The sequence below is a fragment of the Muntiacus reevesi genome, chromosome 6, assembly GCF_963930625.1.
Source record: "Muntiacus reevesi chromosome 6, mMunRee1.1, whole genome shotgun sequence".
Lineage (NCBI taxonomy): Eukaryota > Metazoa > Chordata > Mammalia > Artiodactyla > Cervidae > Muntiacus > Muntiacus reevesi.
Window position 1 is genome coordinate 97,252,969 of NC_089254.1, and position 16,581 is coordinate 97,269,549.

General features: G+C 41.8%; 1 protein-coding gene across 1 annotated transcript in view; it reads right to left on the bottom strand.

The window, feature by feature from the left end:
* ZC3HAV1 (zinc finger CCCH-type containing, antiviral 1) overlaps nucleotides 1-16,581 on the bottom strand; it is a 57,962-nt gene that overhangs the window by 16,005 nt on the left and 25,376 nt on the right. The window contains exons 2-7 of the mRNA XM_065939130.1: nucleotides 14,428-14,563; nucleotides 9,302-9,554; nucleotides 6,420-7,178; nucleotides 5,272-5,370; nucleotides 2,197-2,320; nucleotides 148-322 (exon numbers count right to left, since the gene is read on the bottom strand). Of these exons, the coding sequence (XP_065795202.1) occupies nucleotides 148-322; nucleotides 2,197-2,320; nucleotides 5,272-5,370; nucleotides 6,420-7,178; nucleotides 9,302-9,554; nucleotides 14,428-14,563 (1,546 nt within the window). The remainder of the gene's footprint in view (nucleotides 1-147; nucleotides 323-2,196; nucleotides 2,321-5,271; nucleotides 5,371-6,419; nucleotides 7,179-9,301; nucleotides 9,555-14,427; nucleotides 14,564-16,581) is intronic.

A 16,581-nucleotide genomic window follows, 5' to 3' on the forward strand; every position in this document is an offset into this window, starting at 1 on the left:
TGCTGAGTATAATATTAAAAAATACCACTTTCTCTACCATATCCATGCTCCATGGGTAATCACATAGGTGTCAGACACTGTACTACTAGATTCTTCTGAAGTTGTCAAGTTTATACAAGAGTATCCACAAGAAGGAATGGTACTCACCTTCTCCCCATATGGAACCCATTTGTCAGTTCCATCCCTCCAGTACCAAATCCATTTTGTGGTAAAGAGAGAACTGGCCGGCTTTGTGACGGATGAAGGTGTGGAGATACGTCGGACAGGATTAAAATCACAAATCATCTTCTGGAAACTGATGTTATAATTGCCAACAGAAACGCTGAGAGGGGAAAGTTTAGCATTAATAAAATGCTTCTCTGAAGCAAAATGGTTCTGTTTTCTCTACTCTGGTCTTCTTAATAAGAGGGAAGAATTAAAAACTGAGAGTTGAAAGGGGTCTCTGAATTCCCTTTATACAGCTTACGGTCTTACACACAAAAGAAAAACTGAAATACAGAGAGGTAACATAACCTGCCACATATTTAATGGAATCGCAAAATGTGTTCTTCCCTCAAAAAATATCCCCAAAAGAAAACAATTGATTGGCTCAATGTCAGAAACTCTGAAACTCACAGTAGGTCAGTTTTTTCAATTATTATACATTATTTAAATAGTTGGGCTTCCCTGGTGGCAAAGATGGTAAAGAATTGCTTTCAATGCAGGAGACTGGGATTCAATCGCTGGGTCAGGAAGATCCCCTGGCGAAAGGAATGGTTACCCACTCCAGTATCCTTGCCCAGAGAATTCCATTATCAAAGCGTAGTTCGAGCCCTTTTCAGGGTCTCCTTTGCAGGGTCTCCTGCAAGGTCAAAGTTACTTTCATAATAATATTAGGACATTACCCACCTTTTTCACTTTCATCCCCTCACAGGTACACAGTGGAGTTTTTCAAGGCTACCCAATGTTTGATTTTACAATAAAGAGATTTGCAAAAATATAAAACAATGTCATTCTCAGTGAATTTGGTTTGGTTTGGTTTTGGAAAAGTTATTTTTATAGTTATACTTACATACATTCATGTATGCATGTAACTATATATAATTATCTTTAAATGTTATGTTAACGCAAATGAGTTTATTATCATTATTTTTAATGAATCAGTAAATAATTTTTCTCAGTTGTGACTTTTAACATGGTAAATATCAATAGCTATAAATCCACACAAACTGAAATCTCTGGGATCCTCAGTACATTTTAAAAGTATCAAGGGCTCCAGAAACCAAAAAGTTTGAGTTACTGCTCTACAAAATACCTTCTAGATCAGCAATGTTCAATCAGGAGTGATATTAGACCCAGGAAACATTGACAACATCAAAAGACATTTTCGTTTCTCACAACTGGCGTGTAGTGGGTAGACACTAGGGATGATGCTAAAATACTCCAGCAAACCAAATAATTATTTGGGCCCCAAAGTCAACAGCGCTAAGGTTGAAAAACCCTGCTTCAGATATACTTGGTGTGAGAAACACACCTAGAAACAAAACGGCTGACAGCACCCTCTAGTGGCAGAATACAGCAACACACTCTCCGCCAGACATTCACTAAATCTGAAGACGGTGACAAGTCTGTATTTTCCCTCCTAAAGTATTTCCTTATAAAGTAGGATGCAGCTTATAAATATGGTCATGGGTAGCATCACCCATATCAGCCCTAACAGAAACAGAAATATAAAGAAACCTTTTAGAAACCTCCAGGATAGAGAAAATAGCAAATATAGAGGCAGGTATAAAATGCTAAAGTATGTAACAAAATTCTGCCTTAGAACTATATGAAATGACTCAAATCGTTTTCTCAAACAATGAGATTAATTAAGCCAAAGGCTCTTCTGAGCTCATAGGTTTGCAAACCAACCTATGAATTTGGTTGTTCAGACAAATATTAACTGAACAAATATTTGTGTCCCTGTTTATTTCACCTGAGTTAGCAAATATTCCCAGAGTCTCTCGTATTAGCCAGGCTCTGGGTGACTTCAATCCTGCCCCACTTATTCCTTCATCTTTATTAACTCAGCAGTCATTTGCCATTTTAATCTCAAGAGTTAACCTGAATGGGATTCTGAAGGAAAACTGCTTTTTCTTCTTCCCATAAGCACAGCACTAGGGTTTCCTTTGATGATGCTGTAGATTTCACAAGCCAGACCCACCACCAACTTACCTGCAGTTTTTGGGGTCACAAAAGGCCTTCTCAATATCCTCCATGAATGGAAGGTCCACCCACCTGTTGGCAAGAGACATCTGCCACCGGTAGGGCAGGTGGAAATGAACTTTGTTGCAGCTCTCTACAAAGATAGAAAAGAGGTCTGAGCAATTTGACCAAGTTCACTGCTGACTCTCCCCATCAAGGCCTGCGTTTCTCACCCTGCCAGCCCTGTAGGCACATTTTCCAGCTACCACTGTGCTCATGCCGGCCCCTACCTGCATTGTCTCCAGCTCCTATCTCCAGATTCATTTACTACCCATGGAGACTCGTCAGAAGACAAAATTCCCCACTCCCCCGAAAGCCATGTTCAGTTCAGTTCAGTCGCTCAGTCATGTTTGAGTCTTTGTGACCCCATGGACTGCAGCACACCAGGCTTCCCTGTTCATCATCAACTCCCAGAGCTTGCTCAAACTCAAGTCCATTGAGTTGGTGATGCCACCCAACCATCTCATCCTCTGTTGTCCCCTTCTCCTCTCACCTTCAAAAAAAAGAGCCATATTACCCACATGGAAATCTGAGGTCATTATAAATTTACAATGATCCTTTCTGCACCTCCCTCTACATGCATGTATTGAGACAAACTGCTCTCTATTGGAGGCAACTGCCTGTGTGTTTCCCAGGAAGCCCTGGCCTAGAATTCATCTCTTCCAGAATTCTGTCACTGATCTCGTGCTCTTCTGACCTGACTTGTGTTTTATGTTCCCTCAACCAGTGCTCTGGACACAGTTTGTGCTTTATTAGTTGTGTATTTACTTATTTTATGCAGTTCTCTAATTTGTGGATGTTCTATTTGTTCTGGGCCACACCGCACAGTTTGTGGGATCTTAGTTCTTTGACCAGGGATTGAACCCAAGCCCTTGGCAGCAAGAGTGCACAGACTGGGCTAACCACTGGACTGCCATGGAATTTCTGAATTTGTGGATGTTTTGATGCCCAGCTTTAATGACAAACTTGGGCTTCCCTTGTGGCTCTGCTGGGAAAGAATCCGCCCGCAATGCGGGAGACCTGGGTTCGATCCCTGGGTTGGGAAGATCCCCTGGAGAAGGGAAAGGCTACCCACTCCAGTATCCTGGCCTGGAGAATTCCATGGACTATACAGTCCATGGTTGCAAAGAGTCAGACACAACTGAGCTACTTTCATTTAATGACAAACTTACTGAAGAAAGGCCTGCATCATTGTTTAGCTTATGGCTCCTCGCTACACTGGCAGAGGAGTAGGCATGCAGAGGACGCCCTTTCAATGAATGCTTGCTGAATAATGAATTAATGTTAGAAGCTCATAATACAGGAGGACAGAAAACAGTTCTATTTTTCACAATTTGCATTGTTTAAATCATTTTGAAATGTCACTGCCAGGAATTTAACTGATTTAAAAATATAACCTTCCTCACACCCATGAGAATGGCTGCTATAAATAAACAAACAAAAACAAATTTACAAGTGTTGGCAAGGATATGGAGAAACTGGAACTCTTGTGCATTGCTGATAAAAATGTAAAGTGATACACCTGCTATAGAAAACTGTGTGACAGTTTCTTAAAAACTTAAACATGGATTTACCACATAATCCAGCAATTCCACTTCTGGGTATAGACCCAAAAGAACTGAAAGCAAGAACTGATATTTGTACACCTGTGTTCCTAGCAGCATTATACACAATAGCTAAGAGGTAGAAGCAACTCAAGTGCCCATCAGTGGATGAGTGGATAAACAAAATGGGATAGAATACAATCTAATAGTGTTCAACCTTCATGAGGGAGGAAATTCTCACAAAGCTTATAATACGGCTGAACCTTGAGGATATTGTACTAAGTAAAATAAGCCAGTGTCAGAAAAAGACAAATATTGTGTGAGATCACTCATATGAGGGACATAGAAGAGTCATATTCGTAGACTGAAAGCAAAATGGCAGTCGTCAGGGGCTTCCCTGCCAGAAGGCGGAAATGAAGAGTTGTTGTTTTCAAGGAAATCAGTACTGAATATCCATTGGAAGGACTGATGTTGAAGCTGAAACTCCAATACTTTGGCCACCTGATGCGAAGAACTGACTCACTTGAAAAGACCCTGATGCTGGGAAAGATTGAAGGCGGGAGGAGAAGGGGACGACAGAGGATGAGATGGTTGGATGGCATCACCGACTCAATGGAGTTTGAGCAAGCTCTGGGAGTTGGTGACGGGCAGGGAAGCCTGGCGTGCTACAGTCCATGGGGTCCCAAAGAGTCAGACACGACTGCGGGACTGAACTGAGGTACAGAGTTTCAGTTTTAAAAGGTGAACAGAGTTCTGGAGATTAGTTGCACAACAATATGAATGATGTAATCAATAGTACAGAGCAGTATACTTAAAATGGTTAAGATGGTAAAATCTATGTTATGTGTTTTACCTTAGTTAAAAATAAATTTTGTTGAAGTTAAACATTTTTGATTTAGAGAACAGAGGGCAGAATCTGCTGCTCAGACACAAGGCGAATGACTCTAAGACCACTAAGGGATCACATAAATGAATCAGACATGATGGGTAGGCCTGGGGCAGAGACTGAAAGGAACAGGGTGGTGCAAGAGTGACAGGGAAGAGCCGTGTCCCAAGCAGTCCCGTGGGAAACAGTTCTGCAGGAGGCTTGGTGAGAGAGAACAGTCAACAGATGCCGGGGAAGCCTGGCTGCTGCAGCCCCTGGGGTAGAAGAGTGGGACATATCTTAGTGACTAAACAACAACTGCTACTGCTGTTTGGTTTTCGTATGTAAAAAGAGGGGTCCCTGATTAAGTCTAAGAGTTCACCTAAAACTGAACTGTAAAAGGAGAAAGTATAATATCATGCAGTGGTCAAGTGGTTTGGGGTGAAAACCCAATTTCTATCTGGGCATCTGTAAAATGAATTAACAAAAGAACCTAAAGTTGACTTGAAGGTTAAAGAAGATGCAGGTAAGATTCTCAGCACTGCACTCAACACATAGTAAACATTCAATAAATGCTAGCCATACTACTATTAATAATGTTTCTGCTTCTAGAAAGTCCTTAAGGCAGTTACTCACTAAGCTGACAACCCTTATACAGATGGTCAAGACAAATTTCGTTTGAGCTGTGTTCATTCATCGCGGGAGATGTGGGACTCGCAACGTCAGGTACGGAATCTACAAAACAGAAGAGGATGCATGTAAGCGAACTGTAACATTTAAACCAACAAAGCAAGATACCTGGTCTAACAGTGGGAAAGAATATCTGAAACGGGGGCCAGGTTCAAGAAAATTCTTACGATTCATGTATTGCTCATGAGAGCCCAGACATGAAAACAAACATGAAGTCAGGGTTCCTTAGTGTCACACTGCTTTCTTAAGCCATGGCTGAACTATTCCTGTTCTCAATAAATGGAGCAACTTACTCTATACAGTTCTTGATCCTTCTGTCTTCATATGTCCTCATCCATACCACCCCTTAACCAAAACCTTTTAGTACTGTTAAGGAACACCCAAAGAGAAACCACCAGCCGTGGCCACTCTATGCAGACTCTCTTTGTCCCTCAGTGATCACACAGAACCCAGCCTGGAGCCCCCCTTGTCATCTCACTGGAGGGGGTAACAAGGATTTGAGCAGAGTTCTGACCATGGGTCCCCTAGGCTGCAGCTCTGTTGCTTAAGGAAGGTGTAAAAGAAGGGACCTTGGTAAAAATGATGTTTATGAATCCTTGTACCAAGGTGAGACATGTTAAATTATAAATTAGTAAAAATTTTATGTAACATAAAAAATTGCTTGTGCAATATCATCTTAGCTATGAACAAACTAGATATAGAAAAATGTTAAAGAATATAAATGAAATGTTCATTGTACATTTCTTTGTGTTAACTGCAGTGTCTTTACTTACGTTAATATCAATTAATAATAACATTCTAACATCCTTGTATAAAATATTTTGTTTATAGAAAAGAAAAAGAAGGGACCTTGGGGAGAGCACGTGCTGCCTTGTGCGGGGGCAGAGGGCTCCCCACGTGTGGGCAGGACCTGCTTGTTAACCCCCGAATTCCAGAGTGTAACACATCTTTCTTCCCTCTGACTGCCGCCATGAAGCCAAACCCAGTGGCACCAGTTTTACCTACAACAGTAGTTTTATCCATCACTTAATCCATCCTTCTAGTGGCACTGTGGACAGACTGACTAGCCCAGAAGGTCTCTTCTGTGTGTTTACCATTAACAAAGGCTGCGGCCGCATCCCCAGTCATCTTGCCAGCGGTGGGCAGATGACTCCGAGGTGTTCCAGTGTCCAGATTCCCAGGTAACGATTTTTCTCTCTGTCTACTGCTTGGGGGTTGGTAATTCGCCAGTCTCGTGGAAGTTGTATCTACGGCCATGCCATCAGCGTTATTATCAAAAAGCGGGAAATGCTGGCCATCTTGACTCCCACTCCTGCGCTCCGCATTCACATGGTCCGAGGAAAGGACAGCGGTGCTCTTTCTGGTGGTGATGGTTTCAGGTGTTTGCAGAGAACCAGGAGAGAAGGAGAAGGCTGGACTGGAGGAAATCCAACTCTTTTTACCGGTGTCCTGGTCATTCTGCCAGGATGCAGGGAGCCCCCATTTGAAGGCTGGTTTCACATCAAAATGAAAGAAATCATGGCTATCATTCCCATAGAGAAGATCCTTTGCACTGCCGTTCTCTGCAAGACTCTGGTTTCCTCCTCCTTGACTGGTTCCTCCAAGACTGGCAGCTGCAGACGGGCCAGCGGCAGGTGTGGGGCACTCCTGACTTCCCAGATGCGAGAATTTGTGGGCAAGATCCTCGACAGGCCCATCACTCAGGACAGAGCCGCGGTGGCCCGCAGGCTTTGGGCTGGGTGGGCAGGACCTCTGGGCAGGAGCTGAAGCTGCTGGATGAAATTCCTCACTGCCCCGGTCTCTGCTCCTACTCCTCCCTCTGTAGGCTGGGTCTCTACGATGGGGAGGAGGAGCTGGGAAAGAAAAACCAAACAACAAAAGTTAGCTTTAACGTCACTAACTTTGTACCCGCCTCCCATTCGGACTCGGAGGGGATGGGTGAAATGAGAGTGGGGTAAAGCAGAAACAGTATCAGCAGGAGAGAAGAAAAGGAGGGACTTCGTCAGTGGGCAAAAGAGGTTCAGACGTTTTCGTGGGTAAGTATATTTGGAGGTCTAAAACTCTTTTCAGGAATTCCCCATGACCACTCTTAAGGATCTCACTCTTTCCACCTCAGAGCCCTAAACTTTCATGCTGGAGAAGCGGTGAATTAACTGGCACTATCATTCAGCAATCCTGCAGAGTCAAACGCTGCCACTGCTTGCAACAGCCAAGACACGTGCTGTGCTGTGGTTAGTCGCTTAGCCACGTCCAACTCTTTGCAACCCCATGGACTGAAGCCCACCAGGCTGCTCTCCATGGGGATTCTCCAGGCAAGGATACTGGAGTGGGTTGTCATTTCCTCCTGTGATCGTCCCGACACAGAAATTGGACCAGTGTCTCCTGCATTGCAGGCAGATTCTTTACCCGCTGAGCTACCAGGGAAGACCAGCCAAGACATGGAGGCAACCTAAATGTCCATTGACAGAGGAATGAATAAAAAAGATGTGGTACATATATACAATGGAATACTACTCAGCCATTAGAAAAGGACGAAATAATGCCATTTGCAGCAACACAGATGGACCTAGAGTGTCATACTGCTTCATACTAGAGTAAAATAAGTCAAATAGATGAGAAATATCCTATGACATGCCTTATATGGGTAATCTTAAAAGAAATGATACAAATGAACTTATTCACAAAACAGAAAAAGACTCATAGACTTAGAGAAGGAACTTAATGATTACCAGCGGGGGAAGGATGGAAGGAAGGGATGGTTAGGGAATTTGGGATCAACATACACACACTGCTGTGTTTAAAGTGGATAACCAGCAAGGAACAAGTATAGCACAGGGAACTGTGCTCAATGTTACATGGCAGCCTGGATGGGAGGGGAGTCTGGGGGAGAATGGATACATGTATATATAAGGCTGAGTCCCTCCACTGTGCACCTAAAACTATCACAACATTGTTAACTGACTATTCTCCAAAATCAAATAAAAAGTTTAAAGAAATTAATTTGTGTGAAAATCTTGACAAGGTGGTTATGACAATGGAAGAATCCCCCCTTCCTGCCAGCCCAGCAGAAAACACCACCTTTGGCCTAGGATAAAGGTTGAGCCAACCCTGGTTCTTCTCGGCTTCTCTCATGGGACTTAGATGCAGCTCCTAAATGCCTGCTGTCTTAGGTGGGGCTGTCCACAGTCCTCAAGTTCAAGTCCCAGAGAGATAGACTTCAAGTTCAAGTTTGGAGAGACAGACTAGTGCTCATCAGAGATGAGTGCCCCAAATCACTTAGAGTTCACCCATATTGTGACACAGGTGTACCTAAGCTAAGAAGTCACAATACTTAAAACAACAACAAAAAAAGAAAATAAGGAAAGGTCTGATTTCACTGAAGCTTGGAATTATCCAGAGTTGTTCATCTGGCCCCCAAATGCCCAAGCTTAAGTCAGCGATATCCAAAATTAAAAAAAAAAAAATTGACCTCTTTCTAGAAACATGTTAAGTCACAGCCCCAGGAAGCAGAGAGAAGGGATGGAGTGAGCATGTGTGTTCGTGTGTGCAAAAAGTGTGGTGTGCTTGTTTGTGATGTTTATATGTGGGGTTCATATATGTTTATATGGAGTGTGTGCATGTGTGTGTGTGATATGCATACATAGTAGATATGTGAGGGGTGTATGTGTGTGTACGTGAGGTTTGCACATATGGTATGTGACACATGTCCCTTAGTGAGAGGTGCATATGTTGGCAACGTGCCCGAGTATGAAGTGTGTCTGTGTGGTGTGGATGCACGGAATAGCATGAAATCAAATCGCAAAATCACACATATACTACGATCATAATTATGTAAAAATTGTGTATGTGTATCGACGAGGTCTGAAAGGGAAAGTAGTTTTACATGATGAGGTAGGGTGAGTATAAGTAGCGATTCCCTCTCCTTGTGATTTCTGTTTATTTCCGTTTATCCTGTTAAGAAGGCCCCCAAGCTTACCTCTCCACGCTGAGGGCTTCTTCCGGCGGTGCCTGCTATTGCAGATGTCCTGGATGTTCTGGACCACGCTTGAACTCAGCCCGTGCTCCCTCATGACGGCCAGCACCTTTCTGTCCATCAGGTTATGGGACCGGAAGCAGTTGGCATAGCCACAGTTCCCTCGGGTAAAGTGTTCACAGACGTGGAGTCTTTCACACGGGGGCTGCTGGTTACAGACCTGTCTTCCACCCTCACCCTTATAATTCTTGCATATCTACAGAAGAAAGAAACAAGATCCAGAAAGAAAACATGTTTCTCTATATGCCACACGTTAAGGAAAGTTCGTGTAAATATAATGATCTATATGGAAATAGAATCTAAAAAAAGAATGGATCTATGTATCAGTTCAGTTCAGTTCAGTTGCTCAGTCATGTCCGACTCTTTGCGACCCTATGGACTATAGCACGCCAGGCCTCCCTGTCCACCACCAACTCCCAGAGTTTATTCAAACTCATGTCCATTGAATCAGTGTAGTGATGCCATCCAACCATCTCATCCTCTGTATTCCCCTTCTCCTCCTGCCTTCAATCTTTCCCAGCATCAGGATCTTTTCAAATGAGTCAGTTCTTCATATCAGGTGACCAAAATATTGGAGTTTCAGCTTCAACATCAGTCCTTCAAAAGAACATTCAGGACTGATCTCCTTTAGGATGGACGGGTTGGATCTATGTATAGGTATAACTGATTCACTCTGCAGTACACCTGAAACTAACACAACATTGTACATCAACTGTACTCCAATAAATATTGATTAAATAAATAAAAATGCATTTTTTTTTACTTCCTGGTAAGAAAAAAATGCATGTTTTCTTATTTCCTGAAAGAAAAAGAAAAAACAGAAGCAAAGATATAAACTTCCCTGATGACTCAGCAGGTAAAGAATCTGCCTGTAATGCAGGAGCTGCAGGAGACGCAGGTTCAATCCCTGTGTCAGGAAGATCCCTTGGAGAAGGAAATGGCAACCCGCTGCAGTATTCTTGCCTGGGAAATCCCATGGCCAGAGGAGCCTGGCGTGATACAGTCCATGGGGTCAGACACAACTGAGCACGTGAGCACAAGCAGAGATATATCTTAGGAAAAAAATGTATGTGTATATAAAAAAAATGTATGTGTATGACTCTATAATCTTTGTTGAGTTATATTCAATCAGTGACTTATTTGGAGTAGAAGAGGCCTACAAACTAACTAAAAGAAACTTGACTTTTATTAACTTCTTTGGGAAGAATAAGACGGCCAGCAATAGATAGAACAAAACAGGACCCAAAGGGACCCCTACATATAAAGGAATCCCAAAGAGGAAGGCCCACCTTTGGATATCAACACATCTTCAATTAAAAGACCATCTTCAATTAGAAGAACACTGCAGGGGGCACGGGTTATCCTGCGTGCCACGTGGTGCAGTCAAAAAGAAAAAAAAAAAAGGATGTGAGGTCTTACCTTCGGTTGGGAGCTAGGCAGAATGTGGCAGTTTCTCAAAAGACCAACTGATAGCTGATCATTTTTATATGTAAATAGGTGTATCTACATATCTAGCTCTACAGAGATGTAATTCTTACTGAAAGGAGAGCAGGAGAAGCATCATCAGGAAGGCCAGACCCTGTGATACAAGACTAGGGGATGTTGGTTGAAGTCTGCAGCTAGAAGGAGCTATACGTGACTTCACATCTGAGTTACTTACCTACTCCCAGCCTCTTGCCCTTGCTGTAAAAGACAAAAATATTTGCTCCCCTCACCTAACCATGTTGTGGAGCAGGTTAAATAAAAAAATACATAATGTGCACAATACAAAATGTGATGCAAATGTTTGAATCATTACGCAAAGAGACTTAAACACGAAAGTGTTTGTAAGTTGTTTCAACAGACTCTGAGCAAACCAGATCAACATGGGCCTCTGTGATGTATTGAGGTGGAAAAAACAAGGATTAAACCATGATTGAGCCATACAAACAACTTCTAAACCTGACGCAAATACATATCATTGTGATAGAGTCTATGAGCCAGAATCAAGACTCCTGGACAACAGTTCTCAAAGTGTGGTCCCTGGACCAACAGCATCTGCTCCAACCGAAAACTAACCAGAAATACAAATCCTTGGGCCCTTCCCTGTATCTACAGTCAGAATGACCAGAGGAGGAGCCCAGCAATCTGGGTTTGACAAACACTCCTGGTGATTCTGACCCACACTAAAGCTTGAGACCCAGAATTATCGAGGCTCAAGTAAAACAAGGATTATTAGCAACTTCACAGATGATACTTCGGTTAACATTCCTAATACCATTCTGATGTTTAAGAAAGACTGCTCCTGCCAGAACAAATGAGACCCATTTCTCCCTTTTAATAAATGCACTTCAATTATCCGTGTTTATATACCAGGAAGTTCATGCTTTTATGGTCTCACAGGTTAAGGCAAAGTGGAAAAGTGTGAACGTGTTCGGCATTTGAGGACAGGCGTGTGCCTTGTCCACCACTGACTTCAGGATTTAACTCAATGCTACCCTTGCAGGCACTCCTAAGTGTTAGCTGAATGACTGCAAAGCAAACAGTAAGTAATGTGAGACCCTGAAAGATGAAATGCCTTGTCCAAGATCACATAGGTAGTTGGTGGCAAAGACAGAACTTAGAGACACGGAGGGACCATCCCTGATCAACTATCCTTGGAACTAGCTGAACTCTGGCTGACCACTCCCCTCTCCTGCTAAAACCTTGAAAATACTCCACCCTCCTCCCCCAAGTTAAGACACTCCTTTAGAGACAACTCTTGCCCAGAATGGTCAAACACAGACTTATGTCATCAATGCTCTAGTTGATTTCCCATCACAGGAAACAGCTTCTCAGAACTCTGGTCCCAGGAAGCAGTGCAGTCTGCTAGTCTGTGATCCTACCCCTACATGTGGTAAAAGGCAATTAAGTTATTGGCTAAAAATAAACTTCAAGCACAAACCGTTCCACCCTACCCTCTAATCACGGGTACCAAATTCTTAAAACCCATGGGTACTGTAAGGGAGCCTCAGGTGACACTTCAGACTCTCTGTGTGATTAAGGTCAGCATCCTCCTACGAGAAGCCTCCCAGCGCTTTTGTCAATGGGCTTTTACTGGGCTAAGTCAGCAACAGCACCATCCAGGAGGTTCTTTCCTAGAGAAAGGAAGAGCTGCCACTCCTCTTATTCTCCAGGGACGAAATATAGCAAGTCCTTGGTGATTTGGAGAACAGCAGCAGAGAGCTGACCTGGTGAGTGACGTTTCCAACCCTGCAAGTTTAACACCAGGTTGGACCCCGGGCAACACTCTCTCAAGAGTCATGACAAGCTGTCGTCATTCTTTCACATGAGAGGGAAAGGAGAGGGTGCCTCTGTTAGTCAATGGGACCTTTAACAAGTTGGGGTGTAAGGCATTTTCCCCATACTGGTAGCCAGGAGGGACTGGGCTGGCTGGCACATAGGCCAAGGGCCACAGAGATCCTAAGATAAGACCTCTGAACCTTGGATTCCTGGAAACAGAGAGAGAAAGAGAGAGAGAAACTCAAGTACTTAAATGAAAGAATGCCTGGGGAAGTGAGTTATATATAGTTAAATATTCCTTCCCCCCCCTCCCCCCCCCGTTCCTCTCTGAAGACATTTTTACAGAGTGTCTTGCATTCCTATCTTGCCTGAGCTCAGTAATCAATGCAAAATCAACCCACGTGTCCTAAGTTTTCCTAAGTCCTCAGGGAAACACACTGAACTTAGAGTCAAAAGATGTTTAACCCTCCAGATGTCCCTAATAGCTATCTTGTCATACATAAAAGCACGACCGAGAATCTCAACCTTGTTATCTTATCTCAGTCCCTTCCACCCTCTCAACTTGAGGCTTCCATTACATTTCTGGGCCTCTCTTCCAGTGTGAGGCTAACTTCTTTACCCAAGGATTTTTCTCAGATCATTCTCAGATACCATTTTTAAGCAGCATCCTCTGATTTTCAAGTCAATATTCCTATATGGATGAGACTGTTAATTATCTGAGATCATTCTTATCCTTCTTTTAATAATAGAAGCTTCCAAGTTTTAGCTGGACATGTAGTTACCCAGCCAGAAAACTACATTTCCCAGGCTGCCTTCTCCCTAAGTGCAGTCACGTGATAAGTTCTGGCAAATGAGATGGAGCATACAATGAATGAGATACAATATCCAAGTCACATCTTTTTAAAAAGGAAGCAGCTTGTCTTTTACTTACTCCTTCTCTACGTTCCTGTTGGCTAGAAAAATGATAATGTTGAGAAGAGCCTCTTTTACCGTGAGGCGGAAGCCATATGTTAAAAGAGAACAGAGATATCTACTGGTCCAGTAATAAAACAGATCTATAATATATAAGATAACAAGGCTGACCTGCTGACCTGAGTGCCTACACGATATCATGGAATTCAGCTGCCTGACCATCAGACTACCTGCCTGCCTACCTCTAGGCAAGACCAAACGTCAGCAAACTATTAGCATAAATGATCAAATAGTAAATATTTTAGGCTTGGCAGGCCATTGATCTCTGTTGCAAACACTCAACTCACTCTTGTATGAGAAAGTGGCCACAGACATTATATAAATGAATGAGTGTGACTGTGTTCCAATTAAACTACAAAAACAGGCGGCAGGTGGGATATGGTCCATGGACTATAGTTTAGTGACCTCAGATCTAGACTACCAAGAGATGGAGAAACAGTAATATTTTATTTGAATCCCTGCATTTTGAGATCTCTTTGCTACAACTTAGCCTCAAGCAATATACCCTGTCATCTTCCAAAACCTTGCTTCAAAGCCCACCTCTTCCAGGAAGTCACTCGGCTGTAAGGTCTTACTGCTAGTTCTTCAGATCACACTGCTCACACAGGGTTCCTGAGCAGCCCAGGGGAGGAGGCATTCCAGACTCAAATACTTATTAAACTTCAAATAAGAAGGAAACTGTTGGAATCTCCAGGTCACTTAGCAACAGCCACCTGCTGACTGCCACCTGCAGAGCCCCGGTGCTGGGTTTTCTCTGCTCCCATTCCAACACACACAGGACACCACCCCGCCAAAGGCATTCTCCTTGCTTTTCAAACTGAGGAATCAGAACTTACCTCGGGCATAAAAAAAGGATCACTCTGGAGAAGGAGCACAGCTAATTCCTCTTGGTTCAGTCCAGAGAGCCCATGGTTTGACAGGACCCTGAAGTTATCTTCGGAGAGAACCTCGTGAGAATATTTGCATAAATTCCTGGAAGAAAATAACAATGGTCAGCGTTTCCACTTCACAGAAAATAAAGAAAAAGCAACCATCCAGGAAACCTTTCAAATGAAAATCAATGCCCACATCCTTGGGTAACGAACACAAGGTTGGTCCAGCTTCAAAAATACACTTTCAAAATATAAATTGATGAAACACCTATATAGGAAAAGAGAATGTGAGGATCTCTTCATAAATTATACACATGTATTCTTTTTATTTTAACTTTTTATTTTGTATTGGGGTATAGCTGATTAACAACATACACGTTATACTTTAATTTATTGCAATCCTTCTTTAAATGTCTCCTCTAGTATATGTTAATTATGTAAGACGAGGAAAAAATAGCAAAGAAACTGAATCCAATTTAGTGGAAATGATTGCCCATTGAGAGGCAAATAATAATTAGGATAACACATCTATGGAATGACAATAAAATCAATAGGATAAAATAATTTTATTGATCAAACTAAATTAGATAAAACTGTCCCTTGCTTCATCACTTCTATGAATGTATACCTATGTGGTTTATGACTACAAAGGAATGGAACAAGCTTGTAATCGCATATTTCAAACAACTTTACCAAGAAAGTGATAAAAATCCCCTTCACTTTAAGATTGATGATTTAAGTCTGACAAAACTTTCTGTGATGATGGACTTTTTCTATAATCTGAGCTTTCTGAGATGTAAGCCATACATGACTAATGCATACTTGAAATATAGGTAATAAGACTTAGGAAACTAAATTTTCCATTTTATTTCAATTAATCTAAAATTGAATAGCCTCATATGACTAGTGTCCACGAGACTGCATGGCAGAGATTTAAGCATTTGCTCTTAAAATTGAGGTGGGAGGAGTAACTTTACCATTATCATAAATTTAGAATATCCCAGGCTCCACCCCAGTTCGTGTGAATCAAAATCTGCCTTTCAACAAGACCCCCAAATTATAATCACACTGACCTCCCACAAGCACTGACTTATTAGACCTAGCATTGAGACGCTGACAGCACTGATGTTTTCATTAGATAAACATAATTTGACAATTACCAATGTTCACCTAACAAATGTCTTCTACTTCTTAACTTATATACGTACATTCCCTATAATATCACCAACATCCTCAGGTTTATGGTTTTAACAGTTGCTAATGTGATGGGATGTTAATATTTTCCAGTTTGTACAACCATTAACAAATAGTCAGGTGGTTCGGTAATGGCCAGAATTTCACTATACAACCTTTATAAGCCTTTCTTCTTTCACATTATTTTCTTGAGATTTATTTGAGAGTATTGCCTAAGTGGTGAGTGTTTCATTTTCATCTCCTGCTCTGCAGAAAACATACTTGTAAATCTAGAGAGTGTGTCTATTTCCCTCCAAGCACATGAACACACAGTTTTATCACTTTTGCTACTTAACTAAGAAATAGATTCATACTTTTAATTTGCACTTTATTAGCAAGACTGAAATATTCCAAATGTAGGTTTGATGCTCGTATTTCCTCTTATACTATTTGTTCATATCTTTTAACTGTTTATCTATAGATTTATAATTGTTCTTTATATTTTTAATACTAATCTTTACCAGCCTTGTTTATTTCAAATAGTTTTGCACTTTTCCCTTTTTATCAAGAACTTATTAAGCTTGCTGTTGCTCAATTTTTATACAATCAGATCCTTCCAATCGCCCACTGTTTTAATACTTTACCACTGCTGGATAACTATAATATATCATTTTGTTTCACTTTTAAAAGAGATATTTTCAGCTTTAAAATATCTGGAGCTCATTCTGACAAACAGCATCAGAGGAAGACAGAAGTGCTTTCTATCTTTTCTCAATAACGTCTATTAAATAGGATTCCTTTCTTACTATTTTGTTGTCCAGAACTATTGTTTGTTAACTTTTTAGCAAATTTAGAATGCAGGGAATCCTTATGTTTTTGTCAATCTACTATTCTGCTTTGCATCTGATACCATACAATATAAATGTCCTTCGTACCACATTTTAA